At 41.6% G+C, this 22090-nt stretch overlaps 2 protein-coding genes across 2 annotated transcripts in view; one reads left to right on the top strand and one right to left on the bottom strand.

Annotated features, from left to right (window-relative positions):
* The window catches only part of asns (asparagine synthetase), a 35119-nt gene extending 24211 nt beyond the window's left edge, over positions 1–10908 (top strand). The window contains exons 10-12 of the mRNA XM_039820392.1: positions 4861–4942; positions 5706–5861; positions 10698–10908. Coding sequence (XP_039676326.1) covers positions 4861–4942; positions 5706–5861; positions 10698–10907 — 448 coding nt within the window. The 3' untranslated portion in view covers position 10908. The remainder of the gene's footprint in view (positions 1–4860; positions 4943–5705; positions 5862–10697) is intronic.
* A 2756-nt stretch (positions 10909–13664) lies between these two features.
* tac1 (tachykinin precursor 1) lies at positions 13665–19861 on the bottom strand. Its single transcript, XM_039820391.1, has 5 exons — positions 19384–19861; positions 16876–16978; positions 16761–16784; positions 14402–14458; positions 13665–14270 (listed from the first exon to the last, which is right to left on the bottom strand). Exons 1-5 carry the CDS (start codon positions 19501–19503, stop codon positions 14224–14226), a joined length of 351 nt encoding a protein of 116 aa, XP_039676325.1. The 5' UTR covers positions 19504–19861; the 3' UTR covers positions 13665–14223.
* Between the last annotated feature and the right edge of the window lie 2229 nt (positions 19862–22090).

Genomic DNA, 22090 nt, shown 5'->3' with positions numbered 1-22090 from the left:
CGAGGGTGACATCGGGGAGGGACAGCTCTGCTTTAATAAATGTCTCTAAGGGGGCCGAGGTGATATCTCCCTCGGCCCCCTCTGGGATCCCGAGGATGCGGATGTTGTTTCTGCGTGAGCGCGACTCCAAGTCCGTCAGCCGGGCTTGTAATTTCTCTTGGAGCGCCAAAGTGTGGGAAAGCACCTCACTGTTTTCTGTACCCAGCTCCTCCATGTCAGCCACTCTCTGCTCCGTCTCCTCGACTCTGTCGGTTATTTCTTTTAAATCAGTAACGTTAGCACTTAGCTTCTGGCTAACGTCTACCCTGAAGTCCACCAGTTCCTTCTTTAGTGGCCCCATTGTTTCGGTAAATTAATTTTTCAAGTCCGAACGGACCGCCTTTAACTCGGCAATAATGTTAGCTTGGATAGCTTCCATAGCCTCGTGGTCAGCTTGCTTGCTAGCACCGTTGTCAGTATCTCCACTTTCAGTCGTTTTGCATTTTATTGCTCCATCTTTCGGTCGCTTCGTTCTGTTCCCGGCCCTCCTGTTCCTTTCTCCCGCTATAAATGACAACTTTTCCTACCTGGCTAACCAGTATTTATTTCGGGGGACTAAGACCGTCTGGGAGCCTCTAACTTAAGCTGTTGGCTGCGGCTGCGCCACGCCGGAAGTCCGGGAATGATCGTTTTTTTTTTTTTTTTTGCGAGGATCTGTACCAAACAGAATTTTTTTTCTTTAGTCTGTAGGATACAATTTGTAGGCCGGGATGTCTTTGCACCACCATAATACTTTATTTTAGAATGGTTTGACACATATTTTGTCTTTAACAAATATTGCGCCCCCCCTGCGATTTGGATATTGCGCTAGTTCATATTGCTATTTTGATAAAATTGCAATTAATTGTGCAGCCCTACTTTAGACCAAGTTTTTGTTGGTCAATGGCGCGATCACTTTCCGCTGCCTCATGATAGCAATACGCCCAGAATGCACCTGAACACACCTCCCTGTAAGACCAGCATGCCCATGGGCACAAAATTGGGCGCAGGTGCATTTGCTGTTTAAACAACGCGGGCGCTGTGTGGGAAATTGACAACTGCATCGGTCTTAAACTAGCAAAGACACTTGTGTCAGGCTTTGCGCTGCGCCGTGCCTGGTGCAAAATAGAGCCCTAAGACTGAGGGGCTGAGACCGAGTCGAGACCAAGACCGGACCAGTGCGGGTCCCACACTGCATGACACGATACAATGTGGAAAATGCTAACCATAGGCACTCTGAAAGAGCAACGTTCCCATACAAAAAACACCCACAGTAAACAAATTAGGATTGTTCTTCATTCACCTCTTTTATTGCCATAACATACAGAATATACACAACTCACTAATATGAATAGCTTATATTTGTTTTCTTTTTAGATGTTGTTTTGGAAATAAACACCTTATGGTTAAGATAGCCACATTTTATAACTGAGGATTTGGCTGTCATCTACCTGACAGTCAGAACTTCTTCTCCTGTCTCTCACATTCACTTTCACTTTCGCTAAGGGGGGGGGCGGGGCAGAGAGAGGGGGTTAACAGTTACTGGTTATTGGTTGCATTTGAAGCCGGATGTTTTACATCCAATCACAGTAATGATGTTAACACATAAATCAGACAACACACAGGCAATAATCCTAAAGTTGTGGTCTATTTTTCATTTATTTTATTTCAGGTTTATTTATCAGGGACAATGCACACTAATAATTCATAAAAGTAAAATGTGCCAGAATTAGCCTGGAGGCTATTTTAAATCCGCTGTCCCTGCATTGGCGGGGAGATGTCACCCTAAAAAGAGATAAAACAATTAAACTATCAATAATACATACAGATTTGGCCCTAAACAATACAAGTTGATTATACTAATGCTAAAAAACAACAACATAAAAACAAGAACAGTTGGGTAAGATCAACAGAAATACACACACAGCTGAACTGACAGACCAGATAACAAGCATGGCACAATAGCATAGATATACAGTACATTTTGGTGGACATGCAAAAAAACAACATTGCTGGGACTTGGCCGGTCTTTAAAAAAAATCCTGATTCCCTTCATCCGAGACCGAGAGGAGACAGAGTCCTTCAAAAAGTACTAGAGAGTACCTCGAGTACTACAACACTGCTAATTAATATCGTGCAACAGCTTATAAGAGTGTTAATTTTCAGTAGCCTTGATGAAACGCCTGAACAGTTTTAAGATCTCATTTTTAATGTACCCACGTAAAGGTAAATCCTTCATGAGAGGGAAACGTCACAAGTTTTTAAAAGCAACGGCAACGGCAAAATGAATAATGCATTATAATTAAGAGCATAATGTGATTAATTAAACCTTAATAATGGCCCTACATGTCTGCATTAATGAAAGCCATCAACGCCAGTAAGGTGATACTGAATGAAAAAGGAAAGTACCCCAATGATGAACAGTGATAGTGGTAGTAATGGTGATATTGACCATTTAATGCAGTACCACAATACAGTTTGGTACCAACATGTCCTACAATCATTCCGCCTCTTCATTTGATTAATTATGGACTGTACATTTTTTTTTTTTATGTACAGTCCATAATTAAAAGCTTAATAATTAAAGTCTTCCGGTCGCTGCTCCTGTGGCAGACCACGCTACCCCTGTCTATTTTTAGACTTTTTATATTTTTAGACTTTTTATCTGTGATATACATTTTGCAATGATGTGGTTGTACAGGAAAAGAGGGTTAAGGTACAGTATCTCACAAAAGTGAGTACACCCCTTACATTTTAGTAAATATTTAATTATATATTTTAATGGGACAACACTGAAGAAATGACACTTTGCTCCAATGTAAAGTATTAAGTGTACAGCTTGTATAACAGTGTAAATGTGCTGTCCCCTCAAAATAACTCAACATACAGCCATTAATGTCTAAACCGCTGGCAACAAAAGTCAGTACACCTCTATATGTTAAATTCCCATAGAGGCAGGCAGATTTTTATTTTTAAAGGCCAGTTATTTCATGGATCCAGGATACTATGCATCCTGATAAAGTTCCATTGGCCTTTGGAATTAAAATAGCCCCCCACATCATCACATACCCTTCACCATACCTAGAGATTGGCATGGTTTTATGTCAGTTAGCCTAATAGCTAGTTTGATTTGCATTGAGAGATGATTTTATCCTCCATAGCTATGAAGGTATGTGAGAAAATTGTGTTAAATAGTCTGAAGCCTCATGTAGAGCATTATCTTGATCCCTGCAGTGGGACGGTGTGTGAGAATTCTGTACTATGATTTTAGCTCAGCGTTCAATACGGTATGACCACACATCATAGTAAATAAGCTTTTCATGATGAAGGTTCTAATTGTATTTATCTCTTTCATTCTAATTTAATTTTACTTAGAGAACAGGTCTCAATTTGTTAAGCTGAACTAAAAAGTTAAGTCCGATAAGATCATGACAAACACAGGTTCACCTCAGGGAACGGTTTTATCACCCTTTTATTTTTACCATTTACACTGCAGACTACCGTCCACAGCAGGCAAGCTGTCAGGTTGTTAAATGACGACACAGCGCTCATTGGGTTAATTGAAAATGATGACTATAGTCACTATCAAAATGAGATAAAAGCTTTTGTTGATTATTGCGACACTCATTTCCTAGACCTCAACGTTAAGAAAACTAAAGAATTAGTAAATGATTACAGGAGATGACGACTGACAACAGTAGTAGAAAGGGTGAACACATACAAGTATTTGGGCATTGTTTTTATTGATAGGCCAACATGGTCTGATCATGTTGACTTATTGATGAAAAAATTAAGTCCACGGGTATACTGTATGAGGAAGTTGCAGTCCTTTTTGAGGTGAATACGGATGTGGTGAGAATGTTTTTTTATGTCAGTGATAGGTAGTGTTTGGAGTTACTGTGTGGTGGGTTGGGGTGGGAATGCTGGGATAACTGAGAGGGCCAGGATTGATAGTGACTAAAAGGGCTGGAAAAATGGTGGTAGACTTAAATACAGTGGATCAAGTATATGATGACCATCTGGCAAAAATTACACAGAAAATAACGAGGGACCCTGGTCACCCGCTTCATGGTCATTTGACTGGTAGGGTTATGGAACGTAGTGATAGGCTAAGGCCTCCTGTGACACCAACTAACTCTTTTATACCTCAGACTATCAGACAGCACAACAAGCACTTTAAATGTAGATTTTTATAATTTCTGTACTGTATGTATTTGTATTTATTGTATTGTATTTATGCTCTATCTTTTTATGGACATTAAGGTGGTATGAGCACTGTAATTTCCATTTTTATGGTTGAAATAAACTTGACTTGAAATTAATAATAATAAATAATTAATACTTTATTAATCCCACTAGGGAAATTAAAATGTTTTCACTCTGTTGTTATTATACACATTACACACAGGCCTGGATTACACACACACGCTCAGTACCTCTACATGCACTAATGGAGAGATGTCAGAGTGCCCCAGTGCAATTGGGGGTTCGGTGCTTTGCTCAAGAGCACCTTGGCAGTGTCCAGGTGGTGAACTGGCACCTCTCCAGCTACCAGTCTACCGCCTTACTTTGGTCCGTATTGGGACTTGAACCAGCAACCTTCCAGTTCCCAACCCAACTCCCTACAGACTGAGCTACTGCCACCCCAAAATTTAAATTTTTTTTCTGGGAACACAGAAACAAAAAACTAGAGGGAGGAGATGTATAAATTAGATCATCATAAATGAAGAAAAATATGATCTAAGTGTGGATATCGATTCAACCCAGGATGCCCAACAGTTGTTAAACTTGGACTGTCATTTTTTTGTCTCAACTCATCTGATGTTCCTTTTTATTTTTCAGTCTGGAACTCCGAGTGCCTTTCCTGGACCACAGATTCACAGCTTACTACCTGTCTCTGCCTGAGGACATGAGGACCCCTAAGGTCAGTTCATCTTCCAGCTGTTGTGCTGTCTGAGCACACAGACCAGTGTTGATTTCACCGCCCAAAACATGAAGCCATCTTTGGTTCAGAACAGGGGGAAAAAAACATTTTTTTCAGAGATGTGAAAAAGTTTTTCTCGCCTCCCCACATGCTGCCCCCACCGCCGCAGCCTAAATGCACTACCACCAGTTAAAATGAATAAAGACCTGCATTTTTGCCGCCTCATTTGATGGTGTGAATTAGGGATAGCCCGATTATCAGCCCTGGCTGATTATCTGTTTTTTGGCAGTATTTTTGTTGTATCTGCGTTTTATTAGCCTGGTAACTAATAAAGTTAATGAATTAAAAGTGTTCTACTTTGGCTCGGCTACAACTCTGTGTCTGTCCCTCTGCTTCAGTTTCACGCCCCACTGAGTCTGACTTAATGTCTCCCCCCCCACCCCCCCACAACACTATCTGACTCTCTGTTACTGGGTATCATGTTCAAAGTTTCTCATTAATTAATTAATTAATTGATTAAAGCATTAAAACAAAGTTTTGTGTTTGATTTTGTAACATTCCAAAATCCTTATTTTGACGTAAAAATATAAATTGTCACTGTGTATGCATATCTGTTCCAAATATCTGTTATCGGTTTCATTAACCACTAATAATCTGTACCGGCATCAGCCCTGAAACACCAGTATGGGTCGATCACTAGTGTGAATGCACGCGTAGTGTTCCAGCGTTGCTTTGTAATAACAGCGTTGCCCTGTCTAAGCAGCATGGAGTGGAGAAGCATCTCTTGCGCGACTCCTTCAAAGACCTCAACCTGATCCCCGATGAGATCCTGTGGCGGCGCAAAGAGGCCTTCAGTGACGGTATGACGTCTGTGAAGAAGTCCTGGTACATCAGCCTGCAGGAGCACCTCGAGTCTATGGTATGTCACTGTAGCGGTTCATCCCATATACATTTATAAAATATACATTTCAATGATACGTCCTCTTTGAAATTGCATTTGTTCATAGTAGAAAATTTTAGGAAAATGTAGGATTGCCAGGGGATACGTGGAAAGATTGTGGAGCAGCTCAACTAATTTGAAGGAACTGAAACTATGATTTGATCAAAAGAACATCAGCTGTAACACCTAAACAGTACATGTTACAGTCAATCAAGAGTGCATGAAGACAAGTTAGCAAGCGAGCACAGAAGTTTAAAGGGGTGATAGAATGCAAAACCGATTTTACCCTGTCATAGTTGAATAACAACAGTTTGGTGGGTAAATAGGACATACATAGAAGCTCAAAATCCCACTGACACCCCTTTACTATGAAGATCTCATATTTTGAAACTGCCGCTGAAAACGGGCGAATCTCAACAAAGCTAGAAGCTTACGTAAGCATCCCAAGACCTGTACCTTTGTCACGCCCATGGGTGTATTAAGAGAACAGTCACACCCCAACATTTAAATAGGCTACACATTGAGTTCAGCGGCCGGTGCTGCCTGGGTTGCTGCATCGCCGCTCTGCCTGTCCTCCTTCACAGACCTTGGCCTGCTGTGAGCTTGATTGAGCTCCGTCACGGCCGGCAGCCCGCAGTTCTCCATACCCGCGCAAACTCACCCTTTTCTGGGTGACTGGACTACCAAACACCGCTGCCCTGACAGAGCTCCAGGGCCTGCAGCTCGCTGTTCTCCCTCCCCTCTTCCTGCTAAATGGCCTGACTGAGAGCGCTGCAATCTCCAGTTAATCTTATAATGGATATGTGTGTTGAGTTATTTAAACAAACGATTGGGGAAATAAACGCCTCTTGTCTGCGAGTCTCATTGATAGAGCCCGCGGTGAGCTGGAGTCCATCAATGAGAGCTAGCTAGCCTCCTCCTAACGAGACCTGCAAAAATGCATTATATTGAAATCGGACAATTGTTAGCTAAGCTTTGTAAGACCTTGGGGAACCTGTAATATACATGCCATGACGAAATTCAAACTGTAAATATACTATAGTTATGCCGAAAGTGTAGCTAGCTAGCCGCAATCGTTTCCCATTGTATTCAATGGGACACATAGCTAGCTGCTCCTCCTAACAAGACCCCCGGTGTTCACAAAAATGCCTTAATTTGAAATCGGATACAACAGTTAGCTTTATAAGACAATGGGGTAGATGTTATATAAGTGGCGTGACAAAATTCGAACTGTAAATATACTATAGTTATGCCGAAAGTGTAGCTAGTTAGCCGCGATATTTTCCCATTGTATTGAATGGGACATTTAGCTAGCTAGCTAGCTATATGTCAAGACCCCTTACCCTTATAAAAATGCTTTAAATTCAAATCGGACTGTTAGCTTTTGTTAGCTTTGTAAAACCTTGGGGTAGCTGTGATATAAGTGCTGTGACGAAATTCAAACTGTAATTAAAGCTGCGAGCAGCGATGGACGGGCCCTCACGCCTCTGCGCGCGTTCGGGTTACCGGCGGACGCCGCTCCTTGCGACCGCGCATTAGTGCGGCACTCAGACACCGCAAGTCGTCAACAATGAAAAGGGAACTCCCTGCCGAGTTCAACGATACCTCACACAAGACTCTACGTCATACAGTTCATTAGCTGTGAAAATGGGCGTGGCTAAAGCATACGGGGTGGGTCAAACCATCAGGAAATAAAAAGGAAGTCTATGCTCAGTTCAATGATACCTCACACAAGCCTCTACCTTAGATGGGTCAGCATTTATGAAAGGGGGCGTGGCTTAAACATAGGGGCGGGCCAAAATATCACCAATGAAGAAGGAAGTCTCTGCTTAGTTCAATAATACCTCACACAAGGGTCTACATCACAAGGGTCAGTAGTTATAAAAAGGGGCGTGGCTAAAGCTTAGGGGGCGGGCCAAACCATCACCAATGAAGAATGAAGTCTCTGCTATGTTCAATGATACCTCACACAAGGGTATACCTTAAACGGTTAAAATGTTATAAAAGGGGGCGTGGCTTAAGCATAGGGGGCGGGCCAAACCATCACCAATGAAGAAGGAACTCTCTGCTGAGTTGAATGACACCTCACACAAGACTACCTTAAACGGTTCAAATGTTATCAAAGGGGGCGTGGCCTGAGTAAGTGGGCGTGGTCATATTATAGGGGGCGGCTCATGTAGAGCACACATTCTGAGTTTCATGTAAATCGGATGATGTTTGTCATATAAGGCGCATTTCCTGTTGCCAGCGGGGGGCGCTATTACCAAAAGTCAATTTTAGCCTGTAGGTGTCCTCAGGCCTGGACCCTTGTCAATCGTGAGAAATTCCGGGCAGATTCGACAACGTACACTCAAATTACAACAACTTCTTTGTTCATCGCTAAACACTCCAAATGGCCGCCACGCCCACACCGTCTGACGAAAAGTTTTTATTTTTTTTGTCTTTCAATAACTTTTCATCGTTAAGGTGTTGGGAGGGTACAGACCAAGTTTGAAGTCCATTGGATGAAATCTCTAGGAGGAGTTCGTTAAAGTATAGCACCTTGACTTTTAGGCCTACTTCCTGTTGCCACTAGGGGGCGCTATGACTTTAAGTAAATATCGGCCTTTATTGTCCTCAGGGTTGGACTCTTATGAATCCTGAAAAGTTTCTAGCCAGTTGGAAAATGTACACTCGAGTTACACCCACTTCCTGTTTCGGTGGCGAAACGCACAAAATGGCCGCCCCGCCACGGCCACGCCCTATGACGAAAAGTTTTTCTTTTAACAACTTTTCATCTTTAACGTCTTAATATGGCACAGACCGAGTTTGAAGTTGATCGGATGAAATCTCTAGGAGGAGTTCGTTAAAGTACGACATGTGGAAATGGCCAAAATCGCACTAATTTCAAACTTTCAATTCAAAATGGCGGACTTTCTGTTGGGTTTAGGGTATGGCTCTAATGAAGTTTTTTGTACATCTTGACATGGTACATATGTGTACCAAGTTTCGTGAGTCTACCTTAAACACACTGCAGAGGCTCAAGTTTTTTCAAATTTTCACCAGACTTGATGCGACCGCCATATTTGGTGAGTTTTCGAATATGTTAAGCCCCTCAAAAAGGCAATTAATTTGACGGGAGAAAGAAAGAGAGAAAGAAAGAAAGAAAGAAAGAAAGAAAGAAAGAAAGAAAGAAAGAAAGAATAATTCCTTCAGTTTCAATAGGGCCGTCGGCGCTCGGGCCCTAAATATATTATAGTTATGCCGGCCGCGGAGCCCCGGGAGTGCAGTAATCCACAAAGGGTAACTTTGCCCTGGGTATGGAGCCCAGCAGGCTGCCGCTTTCTCGTCAGACTGTGTGGAGCTCCTAAAGTCCGACACGTCTTACCAAATTTGCAATTAGCCATCAATTTTCGTAAAACGGCCCATATTTGAGCATTATATAGTTTGATTTCTCGCATAAAAAATTCTCAGAAGTGAATTTGGTAATGAAACATTGCAGTGTTTGGAATATGAGATTCTGTCGCTTCTTTAATGTGTGTGTATGGGGATTCGCTCAACCAATCAGCATGCGTCTCTAATGTGTGTGTATGCGGATTCGCTCAACCAATCAGCGCGCATCTCTAATGTGTGTGTATGGGGATTCGCTCAACTTATCAGCGCGCAGCTCATCTAAATATTCATGAGCATACCATATTTGGAAGAAAAGCTCTTGTTACAAACAGGGCCAAAACACAGGGATGCATAAGGGCCAATAAAATATCAACCAGGCCATTTTCAGCCCAACCAATGTTACATACCCCATTAGGAGACCATAAGGAACAGTGTGAAATACCCTATATAATCATTCTATCACCCCTTTAAACAGGGTAAAACAATATCCATTTCTATATAAAGAATTTGGAAGTTAGATTGGGAACGTGAGTTCATATGTGATGGCTGTGAGTAGACCTCAGATCAAAAAGGTTGAGAATCCCTGCTTTACATACGCATAAACCTACAAGGCAAATAAAACATCAAATTCAACAATCATAAAACAAAAACGGAAGAACAGTAGAGTGGAGTTAAAAGACTTTAGAGGCATAGAAGTGTAGAAATGACCATCTCTAAATGACCTCAGGGAAAGCAAAGTCAAACAGAAATGTTTAAAGCCTTGATTTAAAAGAACACAGGGTTGGGGAAGATCATTATTGTTCCAGAAGTTTATTCCAGATCTGCGGTGCATAGATTCTAAAAGCTGCTTCTGCTTGTTTGGTTCTGACCTTGGGGATGCTGAGCAGGCCTGTCCCAGATGATCTTAGAGTTCTGGATGGCTCGTAACAGAGCAGCATGTCATACATGTATTTTGGTCCCAAACCATTCAGGGCTTTGTAAGTCAATGACAATATTTTGAAATTAATTATTTGGTACATAGGAAGCCAGTGCAAAGCTCTGAGAACAGGGGGGATGGTCTTGGTTTTAGTGAGGACTCGGGCAGCAGCGTTCTGAATACGCTGCAGCAATACTGGTCCGCGTACAGTAAAGGCAATGAGTCTGGGTTACCTCATCTGACAGAAATCTATGCATTTTCCTGTTATTTCTGACAATTGAATAAATGTATATTATGCTTGAGTTAATAAAACCGCCTGATTCTCCTATTCAAGTTGATCTTCTGCTTGTTCAACGGTTGTTTAATAAATTGCTCTTAAACACATTTAGAGAGCATTTGAATTGCTAATTTTTTTTCTCAGTACTTAACATTTTGGTGCTGGTAATTTTCCTTTGGAGCTGGCTAAAAATCTCTTTGGAGGGGGGGCGCCAAAAATTCCAGTGTCTGACCTCTCTGTCTTCTCTCAGGTGAACGATGACCAGATGGAGAAGGCTCACAAGATGTTCCCTCACAACCCCCCACGCACCAAAGAGGCTTACTACTTCAGACAGGTGTTTGAGAAGCACTACCCTGGCCGAGCGGAGTGGCTCTCCCATTACTGGATGCCCCGCTGGACCAACGCCACCGACCCATCGGCCCGCACCCTGGCCATCTACCAACCTGATAAGGAGCAGTGATCCGCTGTGTGCCGGTGTCTGTCAGTCAGCAATATGTCCGCCTTCTTACAACATTCTGCATGTGTCATACTGTACATAGGTTACATTTACCATTTATCTCATTCCCCCTGCTCTGGTGTTCCCCCCTCTCATTCCCCCTGCTCTGGTGTTACCGAGCCCCTAAACCGGAAAAACTGACCCCATTTTGGTTTGGAATCTGCGGGGTTGTGTTGCAGTCTCAACGGCCGCAAACGGAGACCTTTGGCAACAGCGACACTGACGCCAACGTTTCACCGCCTGGTTGTGATCGTCTCGTTCTCTGAGACTAAGCTACTAACGTTAACAGCAACGGGCCTTTTACCCCGGCACATGCGTGCCCAGTATACGAATGTTGATGAGATGTTTGGGCGTGTTAGTTTAAATGGAGATTAGTTCTTCTACTGGAGATAAAAACACTGGGGTGCACAGCGATCACTTTGGGCTCAAAATTCCCAAAACGTAGCAATGTAAATGTAGCCTTAGCTTTATTTGTTAAACTCAGATTCAATTGAACCTATTTGGAAGTAGTTACACTGAGCTTGTCCTACCCCACACTGTGATGTAGGCAGCTCCAGTTGCATGCATGAGGCCGGCTGCACACTGGCTGCGTGGCATGAGCGTGGCATTTCTGCTGCGTGGCGTTTTCTATGTCTTTGCACACCAGAAAGGTGTCTGACGCGGTGCTGCTGCTGCTAGCCTTGTCTGGACACATGTATCTTTCCCATTGATAAAATGAAATGCCATGTTAAACATAAATATATACTGATTTAATTACAGCAAAGACAACATCGACAGTATTGACGGCAAAATAGGCTACAGAATATTTCGTTCTGTATTGACAGGTGTAATATTAGAAAATCGATAATTATTTTATTTTTATTTTTTTTTACATTTATATCTGCATTTATGTCAAAACCTAGACTTTCAAACATGAAAATGTCATTTATGAATATGTATTTGTGTCAAAATGACATATAAACATCTCTCCCTATTCTATTTTGCCTGAAAACACTTCCAACACGCTTGCGTGTCGCATGAAAATAGGCGTCGGTTCTATTTCTAGCACGCAGGCAGTGTACACGCTCTAACCTGTTAACATGGAAGCCGAAATAAAAACTGACACGCCACGCAGCTGACACGCTCACGATGATGAAGGTCTGTGTAGTGGCCCAAAAAATCAATTTCCGAACACCCCACTGATATTGCTCTTAACCCTATTGAGATTCCAACTGCACTCTGTGCAGGTACGTTGGGCCTTCTAGTCATGCGCGTACCAAACACTGTCAAGATGCTGTTTATTTTGTGCAGCTGACTGCACTATGTATGTGCAATGCACTGACAAGACCAGTAAATACTCACTGTAGCCCTATTCCCACAGGACTAGTATGACCTGGGGACCTTTAGGAAGTTGTAAGTAAGACATTTTTCAAGTAAAAATTCCAGCTCAAATTACCGACCATATCTTGTCCAACAGAGGTCGTGTGATAATATTGTAATATAATGAATTGGCTGTGTTGGCAATTATAAGTTTTGACAGAGCCTTAACATCATAAGCGGGGGATAATGTCAGTAAATTCAAGATAATCAAATAAAATACACTTTGCTAATCCCGTGCGAATGTGCCGTGGGGTGACTAACACTAGTCCAGTGTGAATAGGGCTTGTGTCAAGTTATATCAAGGGGCCATACTTGTGTTTTTTTTTTTTTATGTTTTTAGGCCATTCACTGCAAATTAAGTCTGTGTTTTATTGTCAACTATTTTCCAAAGCAAACAATTTCTCATGGTTTCCTACCTCCGACGCTGCCAATGGTTTCTGTTCACTGAAGTACTCTAACCCAGTCATCCTTTGGGTACCATACAATATATTATAGAAGCAGATTAAACGGAGCAGCCGCAGGAAAGCTCTTGGGTTAGGACTGGCTATGCAAACTCTGTATTTGTTGCAAGTGTGTGTTGTACATAAAACCGAGGGCAATATGATGCATATATTTGGACTTTAGCATCAATGTGAAGTAAAAGTACATTGATTTATCAAAACGTTAAATTAAATTTCCAGAGAATTTCCTGTACTTTATGATAAAGTTCCATTTTATCAGAAGATTGTATCCATATCGCCCGCCCCTAGTTGGGAGTGTTGAGATGTGAGAGAGGACTACAGGAAATGGACAAAGTAATGCCTGATAATATACTGCAATTCAGTTAGCATTACAGCATGACCCTTTAGTATAAAAGTCAGACACTCTGAGGAAACATTGAACATTTGAAGCTTCATTATTCTCAAAGGGGTTTTATTGCGTTGTTGTGTCCGATTGCATTCACTGTATTTTTAGTTTTTTGTAATTTTGCCCACTTCCTACTGTTAGCATTTTGTGTCTGACTTGCTTTCTTCTGTACTTATTGTTTCATATGAATTGCTGCTAAAATAAATGCACCTCTTGGCACAGAAATGTCGTCTTAAAAGTGTGCTTGATGTAGTGCCTCTGTCTACCACCAGAGTGCGCCCTTCCCTCACCTTTGAAGATGCTCCCCAGTGGGCACCTGGGTAGCTCACCTGGTAGAGCGTGCGCCAATATAGAGAGGGTCACTCCTCGACGCAGCGGCCGCATGTTCGGCTTCGCCCTGCGGCCCTTTGTTGATACAAATAAAGGCCTAAAATGCCCCAAAACTAATCTTAATAAAAAAAGATGCTCACCGGTTGATTTTATCACAGTAGCACAATGAATTCACAACTTGCAAGCTGAAGTTGAACCAGTAAAGAAAATAATTTTAATATTTGTTAAATCACTATTACAATTGTTAATCCACCACATGTCCAGGTGGAGAACATGACAGCTCTTCTAAAGTCATTCGAAAGCCAAAATGAGAAACTGTCTCAGTGTGTAGTATTTATAGAACAATCAGTTGCGATTAAACAGTTATGAGGCACTATGCAGTGACCTTGGCAGTGCAGTTTTCGGCGTACCCTGGAGGTACAGCCTTGCTTTGATGGTCCACAGTAACATGTAGTCTTTGTAGCATGGCAGATGGTTTAAAAAGGCTCACAGAAACCACTAACATTGATAATAAAACTGTTTCCCCCTCCTCCCGCCACATCTACCTTCTGCTAAAAAGAAGAAAAAAAAGAAAACTGGCACAGTTACAGCACTGCTACATCACTACAATGTGGAAACAAAATCATTTTTATTTGACTAACAGCTATACACAGTTTGGAGAAAACAAAACCAGCGTCGGGAGCCCCTCCCATGGATCAGGAATGGCTAGAAGAGGTGCAGGCGGGTGTGGGGGGGGGCTGACTGTTTAGCGGCGCTTGTCGTACGTCTGTATTGTGCTCCAGTCATAGGACTCTGCAGAGGGAGAGAGCATGTTAGCGTTAGCACACATGTTGCTCTATCTGTAGTCCTTTTATTACTTTTACAAATAAAGTAAGAACTATGAGATGTGTCTCGAGACACGAGCAGAATTTACTTGAACTTACCTGGCTCCTCTTGGCTTCTTTTTCCCATCAGTCCAACAAAAGAGTTGACTTTATGCCCTTCAAAATAAGAGATTTGGATTCAATACAGTCCTCTTAAACCATTTTGTCTTGTAACAACGGCATACACTTTTTACTGTGAACTGTAATCAGGGCCGTAACCAGATTTTTTTTAAATATTAAAGTCAGCTTTATGGCTTGTGACTCATTATGTTGTGTGCATGTGTGTGTGTGTGTGTGTGTGTGTGCACATGCATGACAGAAGTGTGTGTCAGATGTTTGTTGGGTGACCATACAGATTTTAGTTTTTTATGTTGGTGTTTTTAATGTTATGTGTTGAGCGTTGGAGTTGACGATGCAAGAACATGTTCTGTGTGAACAGACAATAAAGTTTCATCTCGTCTTATCTCATGTCGAACCAGTGTTGTGTTCAGTGGAAGCTGTTTACGACCCACGGGCACTCGGAGCATTTGAAATCGACTTTGAACTTGAACTTGTTGCAGATGACCTGGTAGACGCCGGGGCCTGTCAGGTTAGCAGGGGTGTAAATGTGACGGACAGTCGCAGCGCAGGCTGACTGCGGCCACTGTCAATCACAGTAATGGACTGTAATATGATCACGAGGAGGGGGGAGGGGTGTGTGTGTGTGTGTGTGGGGGGGGTGTTGTATTGGATTGGGGTGTTATAAAACTATAAAGAGCCGTGAGGGAATAGCATACATCAAATCATCATGCATAAATTTTTGCATTAGACTGATGAGCGTTAACGTTCAATATAAACAATATGCGCATTTTTGTTGTTATGAACGTGTATAGGGTCAACAACTAATATAAAGCTACATAAAAATATATAGTCTGACCAATAATCATGATGAATTATATGATGACGACAGTTTGGCATATCTAAAAAAAAATCAACAATTACCAGCCATATACGCCTTAAGACCTCAGCTAATGTTAGCAGTTAATTGCGGCTCAACAAAGAAACCTCGATTATGTAAAATAATTGACAATTAGAGAATTATGCAATAATTGTTGGAGGCCTAGATAGAGGTAAAATGCGTAGTCTCCTCTATCCATCACAAGCGTAAACAATCCAATTTAACTCCCAGATGTCCTTGGGGCATTGATCGCAGCACTCTCCCTCTCCCTAATGATGAGTGACTTGTACTCATGCCTGCATAAGAGGAATAAATTACATGCAGATTTACTTATGTTGCACTGTGTTGCTGCACTGAGTGGGTGACTCATTAAGGCAAAAAAAAAAAAACTGACAGAGAGAAAGAGACAATCCCCTCCTCCTCATTCCTTTTTCCTGTGCGCTCTGTTTTTTTTAATTTGTCACACACAGACCTCCTTCCTTACTGACAAATGAATGCGCTCCAGCATTCAAAAAGAAAAGGAAAACGATAATCTGTGCTCGTTGTCGACTAATTAAACCCTGTGAAATCTTGTTTGCCCACTCGTTCTTAACCGCTGACATAAACATACATATTCAAGTCAATTTGTAATATTGTGGGGCGAAATATGAAAGGCTTTGATTTTTTCTAACGTGCTTCCACTATTCAGACTTTTTGGAACAGTGCATCTGAAAACCAAATGCCATTCCACTTTTACTGGGATTTATGTCTGGGATAGGGCTGCAACTGACAAATATCTTCATAATCGATTAATCTGGTCATGATTTTGGTCTTCAAATGTCTTGTTTTGTCCACAAGTCAAAAAGAGTCCGAAGAAACTCTAACATTTAACAAGCTGATTTTTTATTATAAAAAAAAAATGACTCAAACAGATGATTTGATTATGAAAATAGTTGGCGATTCATTAAGTTGACCACTAATGGAATAATCTTTGCAGCGCTAGTCTGGGGGACAAATTCCCATATTTCACTTACACCTGCTGGCTCCATGCTTCCTCTGCGTTACTCCTGTTAATGTCAGTGAACTACAGAAAACCCAACAGTTCAAACATGGCTCTTCTGGTGTAGAAGTGGCTATGCCATCTTAAATAAGAACCTGTTCTTAATGACTTGTCTGTAAAAATAAAGGTAAATAAAATAAGCCTATAGGAACTAAGAATTTCATTTGGATGAATACAATTTACAGAAAACATAATTTTATAAAATATGAAAAGTCCAAATAATAGACTTTAGAGATGATATTTTTGGGGTCTGGGGGGTGGGGTTGGTGTGACCTCACTTCTTCTAAAAACGCTGGCAATGGTCCTGCACAGGGACCTACTAATGACCAAATATGGAGACAGGAGGTTTTTACTGGACACTGATGAAAGAGGCTAAGGACAATCAACTACTTACTGACTTTTAAGAACAATGGAATAACAAGCGAATGGGATATTTGACTTACTTTTGCGGGTGATCTGTGGATTTGCTGTGGGATGAGAGAGAGAGAGAGAATCAAGTCAACCGATCCGCAGGTGAGAAACTAAAAGCGTGTGGCGGTGTGGAGACGGAGCCCTTACCCATGGAGCGTTTCCCCATCAGACCGATGAACTGACGCGGCCGCGGCTTTCTCGTCATCCTCAGCAGGGCTTCTCTGAAAGGGTCGTTGGCAAGCCAGCCATCCTAAGGGTGGGGATATCAATGAATGTTCACAGAGACACCAAGCCGCAATGTGTGTATGCTGAAGCAATAACTGCTGAGTGAAAAGATATTTTTGATGTAGGTGAAAATTCAATATGATAATTTATCGTCTTTCTACGGAATCATATCGTGATTAAATCATATATGGAGATATAGTGATATACAATTACGCTGTCTGAATTGATAATAGCATGCACATACTAACTACATTTTCTCAGAAAGTCTGTTTGTTTTTGTGCATGCATGTAATCATAGTCAGTATATAGCTCGGAACAAACGATATTATTATTATAAGATACGATACGTTATTTTTTCTCTATAATTTCACTTGGAACTGTTTACCACATTATTGATGATTGTTTATCTAAAGTCTCACTGTAAAAAAATATTTTTAGAAATCCACCAATTATCAACCTTACAATATCGTCGCAATATCGATATTCAGGTATTTGGTTATAATAATATCGTGATATCTGATTTTCTCCATATAGCCCAGCTCTACTGGTCAGTTAGAAATCATGAAATGGAAGTCACCAAACTGTTCCTGAATGCATCTTAATGTCATGTAATGTAATGTTTCTGGAACCGGGTTTCAGTACCCAACCCTAGTAATAATCCATAAAAGGTTAGAATTTTGAACTTTGATTCAGTGTTTCTGTCTCCATCACATGATACATATATCCACAGTATGCATTAGTGAGACTAATAATGTCTCGCACATGAAGTTGTAATGATTTATTGTAGGCTCATTCATCTGCAGAACGGCCCCGCCTTCAGTTTCAGCAACTGATGGAGCAGCTTGGCTCGTTTCCAACTCGCAATGTCAAACTCAGGGCGTGTGCTCCATATGAACGGAGGTAGTTTGGGCTTCAGCTCCCTCTACGCTGTGCACTTAAGGGTTGATTTGATTTCCTGTTGGCCGGCTGCTTTGAGCTCGGCCGCAGTCTGTCTCCATCTGCACGACGGCCGTTACCCAGTCCTAGAATCTTCTGCTCTTTAGCATTGTCTCACCTGATACCAATCATCTGCCATGTGTTGCCCTACCCTGGTACAGTAGCAACTGATGGGGCTCCATGTCAACAATTAAACAACTTGTTCCTACAATTTTCTAGAATCAAAAGATATTTCATTGATAGCTGACTGATGAATTTGCATTTGCTGTTTTTCCTGTGTTTACTACGGGTCTAGATGGACACTTGTTTGGGCAAATGCACGGATGTGCACGGAGAACAGATGGAGTGATTACACACTAGGGCTGCACCTTATGAGGAAAATATTCGATAACACTGTTGAATATCGGGATAACTATTACTTGCGATAAACAGATATTTCAGTGTACTTAGTTCTGATGCTTTCAGTCTTCTGCTCAAATACAACTAATTGCTTGTTGAGTTTAAAACAAACAAAAGGAAATCATTTCCAACATTCTTTTATCAAACCAATTGAACAATTAATTCAATATAAAAGGCACCACCAGTTACATTCTAAAGTGCAGTTTTCTATTGGTATTTTCTTTCAACTAATACAGAATTTGTTGGACTGTCTATCCGATATGTCGCAGCCTTTCATGACGTGTTTGTTGCGCCAGTTGATATCACGATAACAAACAATATATTGTGCAGCCCTATTACACACTTGGAGGTAGAAAAGCAGCCTTGAAGCACACACACACACACACACACACACACACACACACACACAGACACACACACAGACACACACACACACACACACACACACACACACACACACACACACACACACACACACACACACACACACACACACAGAACTGTCTTCAGTTCATCACACTGTGCTATGTTAGTAGTCTAGTCCAATTAGTCCGTACTAATGCATCATATATTTTATTCAAAATGATGGCAAATGGAGAGAGCACAGAATGAGTAAAAAAGGACAAAAATACACCAGACCACATTTAAAAAAAAGAAAAAAAACTTAAAAAGAGGTGCTGATAACCTGCACGTGTAATACTTTACCCCATATTATTCCATCATTATTGCTTAACTCTATCTACAGAAACACACAGCAGTCAGTAGGTGTAGCAAATAGACTAGATATATTACATACGTTGATGCTGGGATTAACCTTACCTCAGAGGTAAATTGATATCCTTAACTAAAATAAAAACTAAACATCCAGTTCTATCAGCTGTCTTCCCTTTTTCATATCTGTGTACAAACTTACACGAGTAACGTTACACGTTTATGCACCTTTTTTCCAGTGACATATTTCCACGTTATAAAGTTGTTATGGCTAACATTTAATTACAGAACCAATTATTAATTCCTACTTTTTTTTTTGCCTCCGGACAATAAGAATACGCAGAAGGTGTCATGTGTGAATGATTCTGTCGAGGATCTAAGTACCTGAATTTGATTACTGCTCGTCCAGTAGTCAGCATCTTCTTTTATGTCGTTTTCCTCACCAAAAACTTGGGCGACGGCGAGAAGAGCCACTAAAACTGCTAACAGCAGGAACTTCATCATGCCGACGCTGTTCTTCGACGCAGTTCGAATAAGTTAGACTCACTGTTCTGTTCAAATAACCGCTGACAACCGACTTCGGAAAACAAAACAAAAAACAAAACGAGTAGCCGAAGGTTGGAGCCAGGAGCAGCAGCTGTTCTGTGCGCGCACTGCTTCTTCTCAGAGCTCAACAGTAGTCCATAGTGCGTGCGTGCGTGCGTGCGTGCGTGCGTCAAAACGCTGTGGCGGGATCCAGCCAACTGTCTTCAAAGCTCTGCGCGCGCTCAGCCTCTGCAACAACTTCTCCTCCTTCTGCGGTCTCGTGCGTTCTCCTGTCCAGAGAGCCCGGCACGCGCTCTTTTATAGCAGCCAGCCCGGTAGTAATAGGATTACTCTCCTGTACTCATACTTCACTTTAGTTACTCTCAGCCCTTTGATATCCAGACCCGCAGATGGCGTGCGTCACCGGACATTCCCCGCCGGAAACCGAGTCTACAGGTGATCTGATTTTTTATCGTTCTTGTTCAGAAATGCATTGTGACACCCTGTGCGATTCTAGGATCCGACCTCTTAACGTCATTTTTCTCAAACATCATTCTACTGCGCTAACTTTGCATTTTAACATTATTTTGGACCGTTATGGTATTATGTAACTAGACATAGACAAAGACACCAAGAAATGTGAGGAAACAGCAAGCTGAGCCACAGTACCACCTACCAAGGAGGTGGTAGGCTATGGACCTTTTTCACAGCAGACATGCTGACATGTCATAGTAGGAAAAGCACAGCTGTATTCAAAACCATTACTGATGGCTGCATTCCACTTAGGAGAGGCCCTGGTATTAAACCATTACTGATGGCTGCATTCCACTTAGGAGAGGCCCTGGTATTAAACCATTACTGATGGCTGCATTCCACTTAGGAGAGGTCCTGGTATTAAACCATTACTGATGGCTGCCCCTTAGGAGAGGTCCTGGTATTAAACCATTACTGATGGCTGCATTCCACTTTAGGAGAGGTCCTGGTATCAAACCATTACTGATGGCTGCATTCCACTTAGGAGAGGGTCCTGGTATTAAACCATTACTGATGGCTGCATTCACTTAGGAGAGGTCCTGGTATTAAACCATTACTGATGGCTGCATTCCACTTTAGGAGAGGTCCTGGTATTAAACCATTACTGATGGCTGCATTCCACTTAGGAGAGGTCCTGGTATTAAACCATTACTGATGGCTGCATTCTAGGAGAGGTCCTGGTATTAAACCATTACTGATGGCTGCATTCCACTTAGGAGAGGTCCTGGTATTAAACCATTACTGATGGCTGCATTCCACTTAGGAGAGGTCCTGGTATTAAACCATTACTGATGGCTGCATTCCACTTAGGAGAGGTCCTGGTATTAAACCATTACTGATGGCTGCATTCCACTTAGAGAGGTCCTGGTATTAAACCATTACTGTGGCGTATTCCACTTAGGGAGTCCGGTATCAAACCATTACTGATGGCTGCATTCCACTTAGGAGGTCCTGGTATTAAACCATTACTGATGGCTGCATTCCACTTAGGAGAGGTCCTGGTATTGTGCATGCTGACTCACTGAAATATCTTACTGGGACACTTGATGGAACTGAGCCATCGTTAAGGTTATCAATTTCAGCTGTGCTTTTCCTACTATGACAAGTCAACATGTCTGCTGTGAAAAAGGTCCATTCCAAATGAAATGGTGTTCTACTTTTATACTCTCTTAGGATCAGTATTTTAGGGGTGCTGGGACTAAATTTAGGGGTGTTAATTATAAAACTTCAGGAATGACATGATGGCAATGGCAATTTTATTTATATAGCATTACACACACCCACACACACACACACACACATACACAGCAAAAGGGGCTCGTGCACCTGCCCTTTTTCCTCCACGAGAGAAAGTGCCCTTTTTTCTGGATGTTATTTTTTAAAATGTTTTAATTATTATTTATGAATATAGCCTATAGGGTACAACCGGGACGATTGAAACGGGGGACGAATGAAACATTGCAGTCATCCCGAAAACCATACACATTGCAAATGTCAAATTTTGTCAGCACGTACAGCACACAAGATCTACCAGACCCAGGAAAGTTGGCGTCATGACGTCATGCTGCTACAAAGTTAGACCCACAAACCCAATTTGAGTGCGGTAAATAAAATGTTTAATGCGGTAATTTATTTTTAATGATAGGTTGTATTTATTGTTTCATGTACCGTTGTCATGGTCATACAACAGATGAATTAGTGTTTTAAAATGTCCTACAGTGTGGAGTGTCAGAGTTTTTTAGTTTAGGAGCAAAATAGGTTTAAATGTCAATTGTTGCTGTTGGGATGAATGAAACAGCTGTTTCATTCGTCCCGACCAGGCAGTAAACCCCATGTATTCTAAGTAATTGCACAAATATCTATGTTGTTACTATATTTTATGCATGTGAGACATGGAAAAGTGGCGGCAATGAGTTGTTAACAGACATTCACCAAGACGTGTAGCCCTGCAGCAATCTATCTGAAATAACACCTATCTGAAGTACCATTCATGATATGTTGGTAAATATTGAAGTTGTGGGACGTGTACATA

The sequence above is a fragment of the Perca fluviatilis genome, chromosome 13, assembly GCF_010015445.1.
Source record: "Perca fluviatilis chromosome 13, GENO_Pfluv_1.0, whole genome shotgun sequence".
NCBI lineage: Eukaryota > Metazoa > Chordata > Actinopteri > Perciformes > Percidae > Perca > Perca fluviatilis.
This window is presented reverse-complemented; position numbering and strand designations above follow the sequence as displayed.

Coding starts and splice junctions, on each gene's coding strand:
- tac1 (XM_039820391.1), bottom strand. CDS start 19,503: ATGATGAAGTTCCTGCTGTTAGCAGTTTTAGTGGCTCTTCTCGCCGTC. Junction 16,785..16,875: donor GATGGGGAAACGCTCCATGG/GTAAGGGCTCCG, acceptor CTCATCCCACAG/CAAATCCACAGATCACCCGC. Junction 14,459..16,760: donor TCCACAGATCACCCGCAAAA/GTAAGTCAAATA, acceptor CTTATTTTGAAG/GGCATAAAGTCAACTCTTTT.